The 16,299-nt window shown below is 44.5% G+C and overlaps 1 protein-coding gene across 29 annotated transcripts in view; it reads right to left on the bottom strand.

Moving 5' to 3' along the window:
• The window catches only part of CADPS (calcium dependent secretion activator), a 781,950-nt gene that overhangs the window by 193,781 nt on the left and 571,870 nt on the right, over window positions 1-16,299 (bottom strand). For all 29 annotated transcript variants that reach the window (XM_082344670.1, XM_082344669.1, XM_082344650.1 and 26 more), the window contains one exon: window positions 2,298-2,409. In XM_082344670.1, the coding sequence (XP_082200796.1) occupies window positions 2,298-2,409 (112 nt within the window). The remainder of the gene's footprint in view (window positions 1-2,297; window positions 2,410-16,299) is intronic.

Raw genomic sequence — 16,299 nt, 5'->3', positions numbered from 1 at the left:
GCGTGGTTAATGTGTTCTTGCTGGTGTTCTTAGGTGTGTGTACCTGTGTGCTTGCTTTGGGATATTCTGTCATTTTTCTACAGATGCTGTATCAGAGGATCAGAGAGGTTAAATTTATTGGCTAATGTCACAGAGCTTTCAGAAGGGATTATGCATTCAACCAGTAGAAATGAAATTTATTAAGTCTATGTGCTGGGCTCTGGGTATAGGAATAGGGTGGTGAACAAAATAATTTTAAGTTTCACGGTCATGGTATCTCCCTTGCAATGGGAAGAGGGATGGTGGCAGGGGCAAAAAGGGGTAGGGCGTTAAGAGGTACAAACCACTACGTATAAAATAAGATATAAGGATATATTGTGTAACACAAGGAATAGAGCCAATATTTTATAATAACTATAAATAGAGTATAATCTATAAAAATATTGAATCACTACATTGCATACCTGAAACCAATAACATATTGTAAATTGACTACACTTTAATTTTAAAAAAGGAAAAAAATAGGTTTCTCTCCCCATGGAGTTTTCCAGTCCAGTGGGGGAGACAGAAGCCAACATTTCTGTAAATTCTCTCTGTCTCATTGGTGATAGGTTCGGTGGAGGATGTGAACGGGGAGGAGCTGAAGTAGTAAATGAAGGCGGATGGGCAGTCAGCAAAGGGCTGTCCGAGGAGGAGGTGGCATTTATATAGAGAAGCAAGTGGCCTTTGGAAGAGCTGGGCAGTGGGGAGAGTGCTCCAGGCAGAGACGAAGACTGCTGAGATGAGAAAGAATTCGGTTTATTTGAGGGACTAAAATTTGGCCAGCGATGCTGGTGCATACTGGATGAGGAGAAAGGCGAAAGCAAATGAGGCTGGGGAGGTGGGCAGGAGCCAGATCACCCGAGTCTCTGTGGGCTGTGCTACAGAGTTCAGATTTTACTATAAGCGGTATGGAGTCATAGAAGCATTTTAAGCTAGCAAGGAACAAATCCAACTTGTGTTCTGAAAATCTGTTTGGTACAGAGTCAAGAGCTGAGATGTAAGAAGATATTATAAAAGAAATTATTCAGATAAGAATTATTGGGGACTTCCCTGGCGGTCCAGTGGTTAAGACTCCGTGCTTCCAATGCAGGGGGCACGGGTTCAAACCCCGGTCGGGGAACTAAGATCTAAGATCCCATATGCTGCACAGTGTGGCCCAAAAAAAAACAGACTACTAAAAATTTTGGGACTTCCCTCGTGATCCAGTGGTTAAGACTCTGCCCTCCCAACGCAGGGGGCCTGGGTTCGATCCCTGGTTGGGGAACTAGATCCCTCATGCATGCCACAACTGAGAGTCTGCATGCTGCAACTAAAAGACCCGTGAGCCGCAACTAAGACATGACACAGCCAAATAAATAAATAAATATTTTTTTAAAAAAAGAATTATTATCTCAGTGGTACTCAAAAGGATTGGTACCACCCCTTGAGATGTTTCAGAAATTTGGGGGACATTTTTGGTTGACAAAATAATTGGTGCTGGGCTCTGCTGGTATTGAATGGGCGGGGCCCAGGGATACTAATCATCCTGCAGTGAGCGAGCTACTCCTCAACGATGAGGAATCGTACAACCCACCTGATTTTTGAATATTCCCACCAGATATGAACGGAGGTAGAAAAAACCGCTGGTGATCAAATGAGTCTAGCTCCTAAATCTTTTTTACATATACACTATAAGTGTGTTTGGCACTTTTCCAGGGAAATCAAGGAAACTTTGTTACCAAGATTGGTTCACTTTTTCAGTAAATTACTGATACTTGGGGTTTTGAGCCCCCATCCTCTGCAGGGGACTTTGTCACCTGCGCAGTGATTCTCCATATGGGAAAAGTAAAGACTCCTTCCTTGGGTCTTCAGTACAGCTGTGGTTGAATCTTTACATTTTGAAATTATTATAATTTCCCTTTTATGTCTCTTTTATATTATGTCACTGTGCTGACTTTAAAATCGTTAGGGTGTCGGTCTGTTAAATTATCTAATACTTTTGCTTCACGATAGAAAGGGTATTGCACATCCTTGCTCTCAAGGGTGTCTGGGGCTCATGGTGCTGAGAACTCCTGACCTATCGTCTGCAATGCACACATATTTAAAGAGGGGAAACTGAGGCTTGGCGAGGTTGGGGGTCTTGCCCAAGGTCACACAGTCAATGAAGAGTAGAGCCAGGGAGTCAAACCTCGAAGCTGGGCTTATCAGAAATTGGCGGTACTGCCTCTCGGGACCCGGGGACTCCGGCCCTCCACAGCTTCTTGTGATGGAGAATCCTTGTGATGGGGAGCACTTACCCGTCCCAGCTCCTTGTCCTCCAAGGCCAGGACTCCTGTGCTCTCTGTGAACAGCTTCACCTTCACAGCGGGCAGTGCGTGGGTCGTAGAGAAGTCACCCTGGGTGCCCCAGCTGCAGACAGAATCAGAGAGGTCAGTGCGGAGACCTCCGCCTGGACAACGCTAAACTTAGCCCCGCCTTCTTCCTGGGTCGGGTGAATGCAGGGTTAACCCGAGGCATCGAGGCATTGAGGCATCAAGGCATGCTGCCTGTCACATCCCCCTCCCCTCCCAAGCTGCCAGAATGACAAAAAGTGTTAATTATCTTGTTAGGCAAATGCAAGACAGATGCTCAGAAAGTTGCCAGGGGTCTTCACAGAGCACTAGAAGGAATCACTTGGAATTAGCATGAAATCGAGTTGGTGAGAAATTTGCCCCATGCATTTGCTATCCCTACAAACTATTCCAGGGTAACCACTAAGATTTCCTTGTAGCCTTTCCAAGAATCCCTAGTTCTTGGAAACTGCTCTTCTAGATTTTGAGATGGAGCTTCATTTGGCAGGAGCTAACACCTGACTTTACAATGAGACCTCAATAGTAGTGGGAAGAGAGGGAGCCCCATTTCCACTGGCATTCAAAGTTAAGTTGAATAGAGCAATGGATGAAGCTTAGTTTAGCCTTGTTAAAGAGGAACGAAGGTCGAAGGATATGATGTGGGAAACGCCCTTCCCCACTCACTGGTCTCTGGGAATCACAGTAGATCTCCCAAGAGGAGAGCCTGGCTTACCTAGCATCTGGGCAGAGTGCCAGTCTGAGCTGACATGAGCCCCTGATGGGTCCCTCAGATGTGATCTTTTCATTCACTCATCATGCTTCTTACAGAGCCATCTCCATCCACTCTGTACCTGAAATCAGCATGATCTTCAGGAAGTATCAACTGGATTGCATTGAGCCCCTGCCCTAAACCCTTCCACGGCACCTGTTCCATTGCACTGGGCACAATCCAGACCCCGTGGTATGGTGTCCCACTCATCCACTCGAGTGTCATGGGCCCCCTTATTGTGCTACCTCAGGGCTGTTGCATGCACGGTTCCTTCTGTTGGCAATGCTTCTCCCCACCCTTCTCTTCACCCGCTACCTCTCTGGGGCTCAGCCAGAGCTGAGAACATGTCCCTTGATCTCCCAGTCTCAATTTTTTTCCAGTGTTAAACTCTCTTGAACATACTGTTTAATTTTCTGTCCTAGCAATCATTGGATTTGTAATGATTGATTTACTTGCGTGATTGTTTAACAGCTAAATCCTCTAATATTCTGTAAGCTCCATAAGTGCGTGGACTGTGTGTTTTGTTTATATTGCATTACCACAGTACTTAGCACACAGAAGACACTTAATAAATATTTGTTGAATAAATAAATTGTGCAAATATATATTCTTTTACAGAACTAGGAAACAGGAATAGATATAATGTTGTATAGAAATGTTTTTTTTTTCATTTTGCCTATGTAATGGCCAATTTCCATATTTTAAGTTACTCATTTGATATTATTTTTAATGACTATAATATTACACCTGATGGATGCATCATAATTTATTTAACCATTGTTCTATTATTGAGATTGGGCTGGACATTACTTTTTAATTTCATCTCTGTTTATTTCCTTGGGAAGTGGAGAGTTAGATGGGAGATCGTTTCTTCGTTCATTTATCAACAAACATGGTGGTGCTCCTACGGTGCTGCAAGAACTGTGCTCATCAGTGGAAACTTTCAAGGCTTGGGACACCTATTCCCAAAACGCTCTCCACACAGTTGGTGACTATCCTCCTGCCATCTGGGAAGAAGAGTGCAAGTCACATGGCTTCTTGCCCACTCTGGGTGTCCCTATTCACTTTTTCTTCTGGCCAATTTAATCACTGCTGTTCTCATGGGCCTTTCCTTGATTAATAGCAGGCTTGACTATTTTACTCTGTGTTCATTGGCTGTTTGTATTTCCTCTTTTGTAAATGATGGAACTCTGACTTCTAGCGTCAAGGTTGCACTCAATCGAATAAATCCCATTAACTAAGCTCAAAGACCTGAGGACTCTAGAGTGTTGGTAAGAGAGCACCAGAAAGAGATAAGGGGGTGCCCAGCTCCATGGGGATCCAAGTGTGCAAGAACCATTGAGAAAGCACAACAGTCACAAGAGAGAAAGGGGAAGGACACGAAGAGGACATGAGACACGGCGAGAAGCAACAGGTTTCAAACACAACAGCAAAAGGTGAGATGTACGGATGGAAGCTCCTAATTTTGGACATCAGCCACAGCAGCAAGCTCCTAAGACAGGGGAACCTTTGTCCTAGTAAAGGCAACATGACAAAGCATAAGGTTTTGAACCCAGCATTCTTAGTTCAAATCCTGATGAGTCACTTACAAACTGCAGGACTTGGGGCAAGTTAATTAACATCCCTGAACCTCAGTTTCCTGAGCTATAAAATAATATCATTTCACAGAATAGTTATAAAGAGTAAATAGCAGCAGGCTTGGAATAGCATAAGAGTCCCCCAAATTTTGGCTACCTTCCCTTCCCCAAATAAGGATACACAAGATGTATTCTAGTAACAGTGATAATCACTTATATTTTGTGTTACCCATTCAACACATACTTATTAAGCACCTACTAAGTATCTGACCCTTTGCTGGGCAAGCAAGATGGACATTATCCTTCCTACTACACAGGGTAAGAGGTAAAACAGTTCATATTGTACCCATTTCACAGATGAGAAAACTGAGAAGAACCTCAAGATCTTGTCCATTTTATTACAGTGAATTGTGATCAAGTTGGGCTGGAACACAAATCTCTTAATTCCCAGTTTATAGCTCTTGCTGCTATTACTGTCATGATTATCAATAACACGCATGACTAATGATTAACAATTTTGGCAAAAAACATGATCATTACTTTACTGTTTATGGTTAATTGTCCTGTGAATCTCTTTGGGCATTTATCATGCTTGGTCATGGAGATAAGGAAGATTCCTGCCGGAAACAAAGAGAGTTCTGGAGTGAGATGCTCTAACGCTAAGCCATAAAGAGGCCTTAATCCCAGGTCCCTGGGAATTCCCCACACTGGATCCCTGTGACACTGTCCTTGAAACTGGTTTGTAGGGATTTTCTGGTCTGTTCAGTGGGCACGAACCCAGTCTGCCTGAACCCCTGCTGCTACCCAAGGATGCTCAGCTCATAATGCGTTCAACATGACTCAGACCGTGGGGCAGGGCGAGGTCTCTGAGACCCCATCAGCTGGATGGAGTTGAAGCCACTGGAGGCTGCCCTGACAACCCCTGTGCATTTGGACAGTGATTTGCTTCTCCTTTCCACCAGGCCTGCAGCTGTGCTCTTGGCTTCCTACCGTGACCCTTGGCTCACCTCAAGTTGCTAGGTCGCTACTGAATCCCAATTTATCCACCAGATTTCAAAATGGCTACCTGGCCCAGTGGAGCAGGAAAAAAAAGAAAGTCTAATCAGGACCAGCTATGTCATTTTCAGGGCCCAGTGCAAAATGAAAATGTGGGCTCCCTGTTCAAAAAGCAGGAAAAAGTGCCATTAAAGATACTAAAATACAGTGTTTTCCTTTCTCTGAGGATTTCCTCTGCTCAAACACATGCTCATTACTCTATCAGACACCCCACTTAACTGACTCGAGCTCAAAGATCAAATAATTAAGAATTTCAAGACGGCAATGCGGAGCATGAAACCGAAGGGTCTGAGTGTGGGACCGGTGCAGCCGCAGCGGTCACAAGCTCGTGAATCAGGCTCTGAGCCCAAGGCCACCCAGTCTGTTTAGCGTGGCCAGAGGATGGGCCATGCAGGGGAGATCGCCACAGTCACAGGACTCTGTGAAAACCACTCCTGCCTTCTTTTGGTCAATGCTTCCTATTCATAGGAGCCCCAAGGAGATTTAGTTATCAGCACTTTCCCTGCCCCTCTCCCCGTTGGGAAAAAAATCATGAAAATGTCCACTTTTTGTCTTTTTCCAGCCATGGAAAGACCTGACTATAACAAAAACAGCTAATATTTCTTCAGAGCTTCCTATGTGCTAGTCACACATTCCTATCTCCAAAATGTTAGATGGTCATACGTCTATTTTGTCTTTTTAAGCCCTCTTGGCCATCCTGTGAAACGCTTATAACTATCACCCCCATAGTTACAGATGAGGAAACTGAGGCTCAGAGAGCAGATTAGTCATGTGTCCAAGGTCACAGGGAGCAAATGGCAGTCTGCCTGCACAACCCAAACTCTTAGCCATGCTGCCACATTGCCTTGCTCCCAAATGCCACAACTCGCTCCTCTGTGCCTGGATCCAGTTAACATCAATTACCTCTGTAACTCAACTGCAAAGTTCTGTTTCAAAATGGATGGGACTCTGGGCTGCATTAGATTTATTTCACATGCTCAATATACTTCACAGAGTGCTACGTAACCTGCAGACAAATCAGTCCGTGGTGGAACCTTGGCCTTTTGGCGGAGCCACGTAATGATAAATGAATCTATTTCTCACTGTTGCCTTCTTCTCTGCTCATTTCTTTTCCTTTGCTGAGCACTGACTGTGGCTATTTAAATGAATATCTCTTTTAAAAGTTTCCCAGGACTGAAATAAAATTCTGCTTTGATTTGAAAAGACCAGAGGTTGATAGTATTTATGGCAAGGAGCAGTTGGGAAGGTTAACTAACTTCTCTCTGAACATAAAGTACATAAAGTCAAGTGGGTGAGGTGTCTCACTTCCCTGATCTTATCATGTCTGCTACTATACTCACACTGTACAGCCAGTTCACAAAAGCACCAAAAACAGTCAGCAATTATCGAGTGCTTATGGTTTGCCAGGCCCTGGGCTGAGGGCTTTTCATGGGTTATCTCATTTAATCCTTCTGACAGGTCTGCAAGGTGTATCCTGATTATCCCCACTTTATCAATGGAGAAACTAGGACTTGGAGAGGTTAAGTAACTGGGCCAGGGTTTCAAACTATCACAGAGCTGGGTTTCAAACTCAGAGTTTCTGACCTGAAAGTCCATGCATTAAACCATAGAGCTTTGCTGCTTCTCCATAACTCATAACACAGTATTAGAGTGTAGTGTGACAATTATCTGTGTATCTGGCTCTCTCTCTAGATGGTTAATACCTTGGGGCAAGGAGCATAGTGTGTGTGTGGGGTGTGTGTGTGTGTGTGTATGTGTGTGTTAAATCTACTGTACCAAGCACAGGGCGGCACCCAATAAATATTTGTTTAATGACTAGGAAGATGTGACAAATTCGAAATACTCATGTCACCAGATTCAGGGGATTGTGGAGAGATGCCACACAGGAAATATGCAAGAGCGTGACTGCCCCCTTTAAGCCAAAGTGAGGGTTTATCTCCTTGGGGATCAGATGTTTTGCGGGAGCACACCAACTCCCTGAAGTGTACAGAGTGGCTGGCAGCACGCAGAGGGGACCCAGGTGACAGAGCAGCAAGGACAGCATTCTGAGGAGCAGGGCGTAGGTCTCTGAAGGTCAAGGAGTGGTTAGCTCAGGAGGCCAAGAGTTGGAAGCAATGTGGATGCCAACAGTATAATGTTGGAAAGCACCACTGAGTTACAAAATGGACTACTGTTATTATTTTCGGTCTTTTCAACCGGAAGCAACACAAGCGCAGACTATGGAAATGCAGTCACCCACAGTGGCACCTCCAAAAATGAAGGAACATGTATTGACACATGTGTGCTCATTCCAAATCAAATACCTTTTGCAAGAGGCTGGAGAACAAAGAGAAGAACAGTCCAGCCCACGAACCTACATGTGCACATGGTGTTGGATGAAGCTCTGACTTCCACTGCTGAGGGCTCAGACCTCTACTATGCCCTGCATTTAGAAAACACTTCCTGAATGTCTACGATGTGAAAATCACTGTGTTAGGTGCTGCTGTGGACCCAAAGATGCATGAGATATCAGCGCTGCCCTTATGGATGTGCTATTCTACTTAGGGTGATGTCACGTCCAGAAATGATAACAGTTGTTAGGTGTGAGCTGAAGCCTTGGCTTTCACACCTGTAACTGGGGATAAGAATAGTACTGACCCCAGAGAGTCGATGGAAGGATAAGTAGGAGATAAACTATTGCATATACAGTGTTCAACACAATACCCAGCACGTGGAAAGCACCAAAAAAAGTAAGTCTTTCATTTCAGGATTACAGACCAGGGGTTGGTAAACTAAGGTCTATGAGTCAAGTGTGCTGACTACTTGCTTATGTATGGCTGATGAACTAAGAATGGTTTTTACATTTTTAAGTGGCTGAAAATAATTAAAAGAAGAGTAATATTTTAGGACACATGAAAATTACATGAAATTCAAATTTCAATGCCCATCAATAAAGTTTTATTAGGACACAGCTACGCCCATCTATTTATTGATACAAATCGCCTTTTGCACTTCAAAAGCAGAGGTGAGTAGTTACGACAGAGACCTTATGGCCAACAAGCCTCAATTATTTACTTTCTGGTCCTTTACTGAAAATGTCTGCTGACCCCTGCTATATACACAGTTAAATTGCCGGCTCATGGGAGTAGTTTTATTTTCATTAGCAGATGAGAAGTACGTATGCTCACCAGAGCGCAGCCACAAAGATAAACTGTAAACATGCACTTACAAGGAGAGCTCACCCCATGGCGATTCAATGTGCTGCTCTAAATTCTTCCTGGAGCTCTTGCTAGCACTCTTGGTGTACTGGAAAACTGGGGATTGTATATCACAGCATTTCAGACACATGGTGCCCAAATGCTGCTTCCAGATCCACTTGAGCTGGCTGACTCATTCAGTCACACTACATCATTATTAATATCAAATAATAAACAAGAGTAACAGATAATTCATATTTGGGGGAGGGTGTAGATGATTTTTAAAGTCACAGCACATTATTTCTCCGAACCTGTTCCATAGGGCCACTGCTTTGAAAGTGAATACTTTGATCTGGGGGAGAATATAAGGGAGAGGGATGTGCTTGGGTGGAGGGAGGGAGAAATCTATGGGCAAAGCAACCTTCTACTGTGAGTTTGGCGAGCATCTGCTCCATCTCAGTCACATCTCTGTTTACTATTTAAAGCCTCTTATTTGCGGAAGCCTCCTCAGACCATATGTTATCAACAAATGTTGCTAATCAAATACACACAGTAATGTTCATCAGAATTTCCCCCACCCCCCCCTCATGAACAAAAAACAAACATTTGCCACAAAGGGAATATACCTCCCAAAATGACAGTAAACATCCACTGCAAACCTTTGACAACAGAGTGATATTTACGAATGCGTATGTGACTAAGCCAAGAACACATCCACTTTAGGCAAATAAGGACCCTTGGAGAACTGGATTTTTGTGCAGTTTGGTGTTGGGGGATGATGTCATTAGTTGCCATGGCGATGCTCAGCATAAGGTCATCATTCATGCCACCGAGACTGGATTTGCATTTATTCAAGGTATATGGCTCATGCGAGCTGGGCGTTAGATTGGTGTGGTTCATAAAACTAACTGCCAGCTTTAACAAGGGAGAAGTGTCATTTCGGGGAATCAAACTTCCTTGGTCCTGTTGCTAAGAGGGAAAGTTAATAATTGCCTGGAGACAACTGCATTAAAATCTTTTGGCCTGCCTTTCAGGCAGACGGCATGATATTCTACATCAAGCAAATCAACTGTACCATCGCAGTGTGTTTCATGCAAACTCATGGATAGGATGTGATTCGGGCCCTTTAATGTACTAGAAAAGCTAAACTACCTCTTATCTACATAAATGAGGCGTTTGCTTTGTAAAAATTGGGTTGTCTGGGAGGTGGAGGGATGGAGGCTCCAATTTGCCTACCTGACATTTCCACTGGAATAGCTCCTCTCCAGGAATCGGAAATCAAATGTGTTCAAACCTCAGCTTTAGTGTTCTCCCCGCACATCTGTTCCTCTAAGGTTTTCCCAGCTTAGTCACAGGAACTGCCAGCCACCCAGAAAAGAAAGGTTAGAAGTGCCAGGAAGAGGGTGGGTGGAATACTTACATAGCGTGGACAGTTAGAACTTTACCAAGAAGCAATTATTACCGGTACTTCTTTATTTGGTTTCTTGTTTGTCTCCTCCTACTAGAATGTAAACTCCTCAAGGGCAGGGATCTGTGTCTGTTTCCCTGCTATGTCTGAGGATGGCTGTATCCCCAGCACCTAGGGCAGTGCCTGTCACATGGCACATGTCCAACAAGCATTTACTGAAGAAATGAGTTCAATGAATTGTGATTTTCTCCACACACGTATGCACATGTGGAGATGAGATTCAAGTTGAAAGCGAAATTGAACCATGTTGGCTTCTCCTGGACTTACATTCTTTGGCATGGTTAAAGAGGAAGTACAGGAAAATTCTATACTATAAACTTTATAAGGGCAGGGACCAAGGCCATCACTGCTGTAGTCCAACGTTTAGCTCTGCCCAGTGCAGAAGAAGCACTCGATAAATGCCTGCTGAATGAAGGCCAGAGGAGATCAAATACAGGAGATCTGTGCATCAATCCTAATTTTCTCATTAGCTATGTGACCTTGGACAAACCACTGGTAGGGTCTCAATTTACTTATCTCTATAATAGGGGTAGGGAGTCTACTATACTGATATTTTCTGTCCTAAAGACAAAAGCCTGGGTATTTGATTTCTAGCATTTCCTTTTGATTCCTTCTTAGGGTTTTCATCACTCTGCTTATATTACCCTTCTGTTCTTATATGTTGTCTACTTTTTTTTTTTTTTTGCCATTAGAGACCTTAGCATATTAATCATAGTTGACTTAAATTCCCAGTCTGATAATTCCAACATCTCTACCATACCTGTCTCTTCAAACTGTGTGTTTTGTCTTTTCAACACTTTTGTTGGAAGTGACGTACGGGGCAAATGGAAGCCCTTATGGCTCCAGGAGCAATTTCTTCTCCCAGTCTTCTGCTCCAGGAGGCTATGATTCTCTGTATCTGTTTGTCTATCTCTCTTAATCTACGGGCAGCGGTTCGCCCTGTGACCTAAAATTCTCTGATAGATCTAAGAAGAGTTGCTGATTTTCCCTTTGTTCAGCCTTTTTCTTGTTGTGAGGACAAAAACCACGCCTTCCAAGCTCTTTACATGCCAGACCGGAAACCGGAAATCCACTGGAGCCTGGACTTGTCAAGATCCTATCCGGCTGTGAGAGCTTAGACTCTATTCTTCATTGGAGGTTAACTCATAAGAAAATATATAGATGGTCAAAAAGAAAATCTAAATGGGAAACCCAAGGTTGGAGCTAAGTAACAGAATGGTGTGGGATTAGGGTGCACGGGGTGGGATGTGGTGCTGGTACAGTGGGTGGGGTGGGCCTGGGGTTGGGCGTCGTGGGCTACATCATGAAGATGACAGCATCTCACGTGGCTTGACAGGGTTGCCTTCGCTGGAATGGAGTCTATAGCTTGGCCTAAAGGTATCCTCTGTCATTATGAAAGGCGGTGAGTTTTTGTCATTGGATATGATGGCTGTCTCCCCATTCTGAGGTTCTCCTGCATCTCCATCACCTAGCTGCCTTCCTCTAACCATCTGTTTATTCCAAGTTCCTAAGGACCGTTAGAGAAAAGGAATTGTTCACTGCATGGTGGACATAAAAAGGACATAAAAGGACATAAAAACCCCCGCAGGAGGTTGCTGGGAACACATTCATTCACTGTCTTCTCTCTGTGTCTCAGCCAACCAACGCCTGTTTAATTTCCCACACTGGGCTTTCTCCTATAATTGCTCTTGTAACCTGAGCCTCGTTATTAGGGTTGCAACCTGTGGTTCTCATAAACAACTAGGAGGTGCTCTAGTTGATTGTGTCTTTAGAACTTCAACCTGCCTTAGGACACCTCACAGCCTCTAGAAGGCTCACGGTATACAGTCAGAGAGGCTACAGCTGTCAGGAAACCTGGCCAGGGGAATTACAGAATGCAATGCAAACCCCTTTGCATTCCAGCCAGTTCTACTGAGAGCATGAACCAAATGAGGAAAAACAAGTGGGGGACACAGAGCAACAGACTCAGAGTTGACAGGAGCCCTGAAGATCACTGTGGCCAAGCTCCTCATTTACAAATGAGGAAGCTGGTGCAGTGGGGATGAATTTTGGAGTCAGACTGTTTAATTTTTATCATTTCACAGCTTTATTATCTCAGACAAATTTATTAGCCTCTCAGATCTCAGTTTTCATGTTTATAAAATGGGCACATTAACAGTATCTACCTTATAGGGCTTTCTATCTGCCTGTCCCCCAATTAAATGACAGAAGCACTGAGTACAATGTAAGCTCTTAACAAGGGCAGCTTGCATTATCCGGGGGGTTCAGGATTAAGGGAGCAGGCTCGGGAGTCCAGCAGCCTGGATTCCACATCCAGCTGTGCCACTGTCTACCCGAGTGATTTTAAGCAGCTGACTGAATGTCTTGTGGCCTCTATTTTCTTACCTGTAAAATGGGATGTTAATAGTGCTTCCCTCTTAGCATACCTCTTGTTAGAATTCGATGTGAAAATGCTACCCAGCCTGGTCATCAATAAAGCCCTCCGTAACTATTCAGGACATCTCAGAGATATAGAACAACTTAGTCCAAGTGCCAGCATTAGAATCAAACATCAAGATGTGAGCTGACCTTGTTAAGTGTTTTCAAAACCATCTGAGTAGTGGCTTTTGTGTTTTCTCAGTCTGGGTAAAATAAAATTGGGACTTGAATTTGGGTTGATTTTTTTGGGCAGCTATGGCAAAGGGGTAAGAGCTGAGAACTCATTCTCACTTTCTCAAGACCTCCTTCTCTCAAAGTGCCTGAAACATTTCCCCTCACCCCCATCCTGCTTCTCATCCTTCACTGGCCCTTTCTTGACCCTGGCGGGTATATCAGAGTATTACTCAGAGAGATTTACCTTCTCCTGCCTTCTCCAGGAGAAAAGTTTTCTTCCTGCCCCACTGGTATTAGCCTTGTCCATGTGACTACTTGCTTTGGTCTCCTTCTGGGCAGAGCACATATAATCCCCAAATTTGACTTTGAAATTACCCAGGTGACTTTCCTCGGCCAATGGGGTATTAGCAGATGTGATGGAAGCAGAGGCTTGAAATGTGCTTGAATGCTCGGGCTTATTCTCCTGAGCCTCTGTCATCACCATAAGCTGTGGTGGCTGTGGATCCCACAATGGTCCACATGGAGCAGGCCTGAGCCCAGGCCAGAGTGAGGAGCCAGGGCCAACCAGACCCACAGCGTGAAGCACAGCCACCCAGCCGAGCCTGGCCTGAGCCAGCCAACCCCCCACCGATTTGCAGATAAGTGAATTAAATAAATGACTGGTTTTAATCCACTGAGTTTTGAGACAGTCTGTTACACAGCAATAACTAACTGATACAGTGCCTTTATCTGGTGCTTAATCACATCATCCTGGTGCTACTCTATATGGTGTAGCTTGGTCTGGAGCCCTCAGCTAGAAGAGCACATACTGGAGAGCTCAGACCCATCTCATAGTCCTTTCATATTATTAAAAAGTCTATTGCAGTCACGCAATAAACACCTGCCTAATAACCTTGTTGGTTTGAAAAAATAGTTCCCAGCTCCTATGTCCTCATAAAACAACCTCCCTGTTTGCCAGTGTCAAACGAGGCAGTTTCTCCACAGTGTAAGAACTGGACTCAGGCCTGGGTGTACTGGTGAAGGGGGCCACAGGAACTGTCTAGGTCCCCTAAAGAGCAAGAGGGTCAACACCTCCTAAGGCCAAGGCAGGCAGCCAGTGTCTCTCACACCACTTGTGGTCAAGTGCTCCCGGGGGGAGCCCTAACCACATCAAAGGCGTTCCGATTAAGCCTCCCACATGGAAGGCGATGAGCATTAAGCCAACCTCGGCAACACTTGAGCGCCCCCAACACTTGTGGCTCTGTCCGAGTGGGCATCGAAGCGGTGATGGGCACACAGAGGCAGCCCTTGGGGGTTCAGGGATGGCCATTCAGAGCTTCGGCTGCCCTCCAAGCAGCCAGCCCCCTCCTGTGAGACCTCCCAGTTGCCTTTGATAGAGGGGATTATGGGAGCTGTTGTTGGTTTTGCTTTCCTGGGCTGGGTTCCCACCATCCCACAGAGCGGGATCCCTGAGGACCCTGCTGTGAGCTAAGCTTGTCTCTTCCCCCAAGGACTGGCTGGTGGATTCGTTCTTTTTTCTCTCTGTTTCACATTTGTGAGAAACCACTGGGAGTGGTCATGAATGCCAGGAGTCTCAAAAGGAAATGGTGAATGGGCCAGCTGGCCGAATGTCCTTCGGTAAGAACCGAGGTGTTGTCTTAGAGCATCGGGGAAATTGCTCTCTAGACCAAGTGCGATGGCATAGGCCCAACGTGGAGCCAGAGAGTTATTCTTGAAAAGTGACAAATCTCAGTTGTAGAGAAATATCACCGTCCCTCAACCAGTCCATGGTATACCAACACCATCTTAGTGGGGTGAAAACACTACCTATGTTCCCAGTCAAATCTGGCTCTCCTTGGGCTGACCACAGGGGTCCTCCACAGGGCCCAGCTACATTTACTTTGGGACTCCCACACACATAATATTAAACACACTAAAAGGACTCCTCCAGACCATCTTGTAAAAAAATGTATAAAAAACTGGATGAAAGTTGAAGTGAATTGCCATCAACTACTGGATATAGGTTAAATTTAAGAGACATGTAATTCAGTATTTTTTTTTGATTTTGCAATTATCTGTACTTTAGAGTTAAAACATTTCCAGGGAAGGGATGTAATGATTATTGTGCAGGTATTAACACATTTTTGACCGGAGACGTATTAACGGCTACAGGTGTTAGTTTCTGCAAAAATCCCCCAGTCAATAATGTGTTAACGTACTGTGTACATAATGATGTAATCATTATTATGCAGCACTTAGGAGCTGGAGCTCTGAAATCAGACACACCTCACTTTCCTGTTGTCAGGTATTAAAGTAGATACAGATATGGCAGACCACTAACCAGATGTGTGATCTTGGGTAAGTCTCCTAACCGCTCTGAGCCTCAAATTTCCCATCTGTAAATGGGACCATAACAATGTCTACCTCTTTGGGGTGCTGAGAGGATTAAACAAGACAATGAATGTCAAGGGCTCAGCACAGTGTCAGGTACCTTTGAGAGTCCTCAGGAAATCTTGGCTGGTTTGTAATTTAGGATGCTAATTGGGCAAGAATGTACAGAATGGATTTGAGTATGAACAGGCCAAGGAACATGTAATAGTTTAGACGGCACAAGATAAAGGTCTCAGAATCATGAGTTGGAGGGAGGATGGGTGAGGTACTAAAAATAGAGATTTCTAGGCCCCAATATCAACTGTGCAAAAATTTATATAGAGAGGGGTCTGTCCAGGAGTGTTTATTTTTAATGATCTTCCTTGGTGATTCTGCTGCTTGGCTATGTTTGTGAACTGCTGTGGAGTCTACAGTCTTCAGTTGAGTGCTGCATGAACAGCGAACAGCAAATACTTTAAGGTTCACAAAGATGAACAAGCAGACAGGCCCTGGTCTCCCAACTACAGATTTCCCCTCAATATTAGGTGGCCCTTGAAGGAAGGAAAGAATGATTACTCAGTCTCCTTGAGATGCTGACCCCACATAAACTATCTTTTGTAGTTTGAGAGCTGTTAATGGGCACACTGGAACGGTGGTTCTCGGAACGACGATTTTGTAAGAGTTACCACAATAGTGACTCTTAGTGGGAAGTTATGAGTGACTCTCCCACTCCCCAGCAAATGGTGATGATAATAATACAGTTCTCACTGAGGGCTGATTACACGCCAATCACTGTTCCAGGGACTTTTACATGAATCACCTCATTCATTAAACTGAGATGTGAACCTGAGTTGAATGAATGTTGACTATCCCACGTCTGAGTCGGAGGAGGTCAGCCCAAGTCAGGAAGGCTTGATTCATGAAGCATGTCGGAGACCCCAATGTACACTTGATTCCTGGAGAATGGATCTGGTTGGACCAA

This window comes from Balaenoptera borealis (assembly GCF_965194805.1).
Source record: "Balaenoptera borealis genome assembly, chromosome: 12".
Classification (NCBI taxonomy): Eukaryota; Metazoa; Chordata; class Mammalia; order Artiodactyla; family Balaenopteridae; genus Balaenoptera; species Balaenoptera borealis.
Note: the sequence above shows the minus strand (reverse complement) of the source record. Positions and strands in the feature narration are given on the sequence as shown.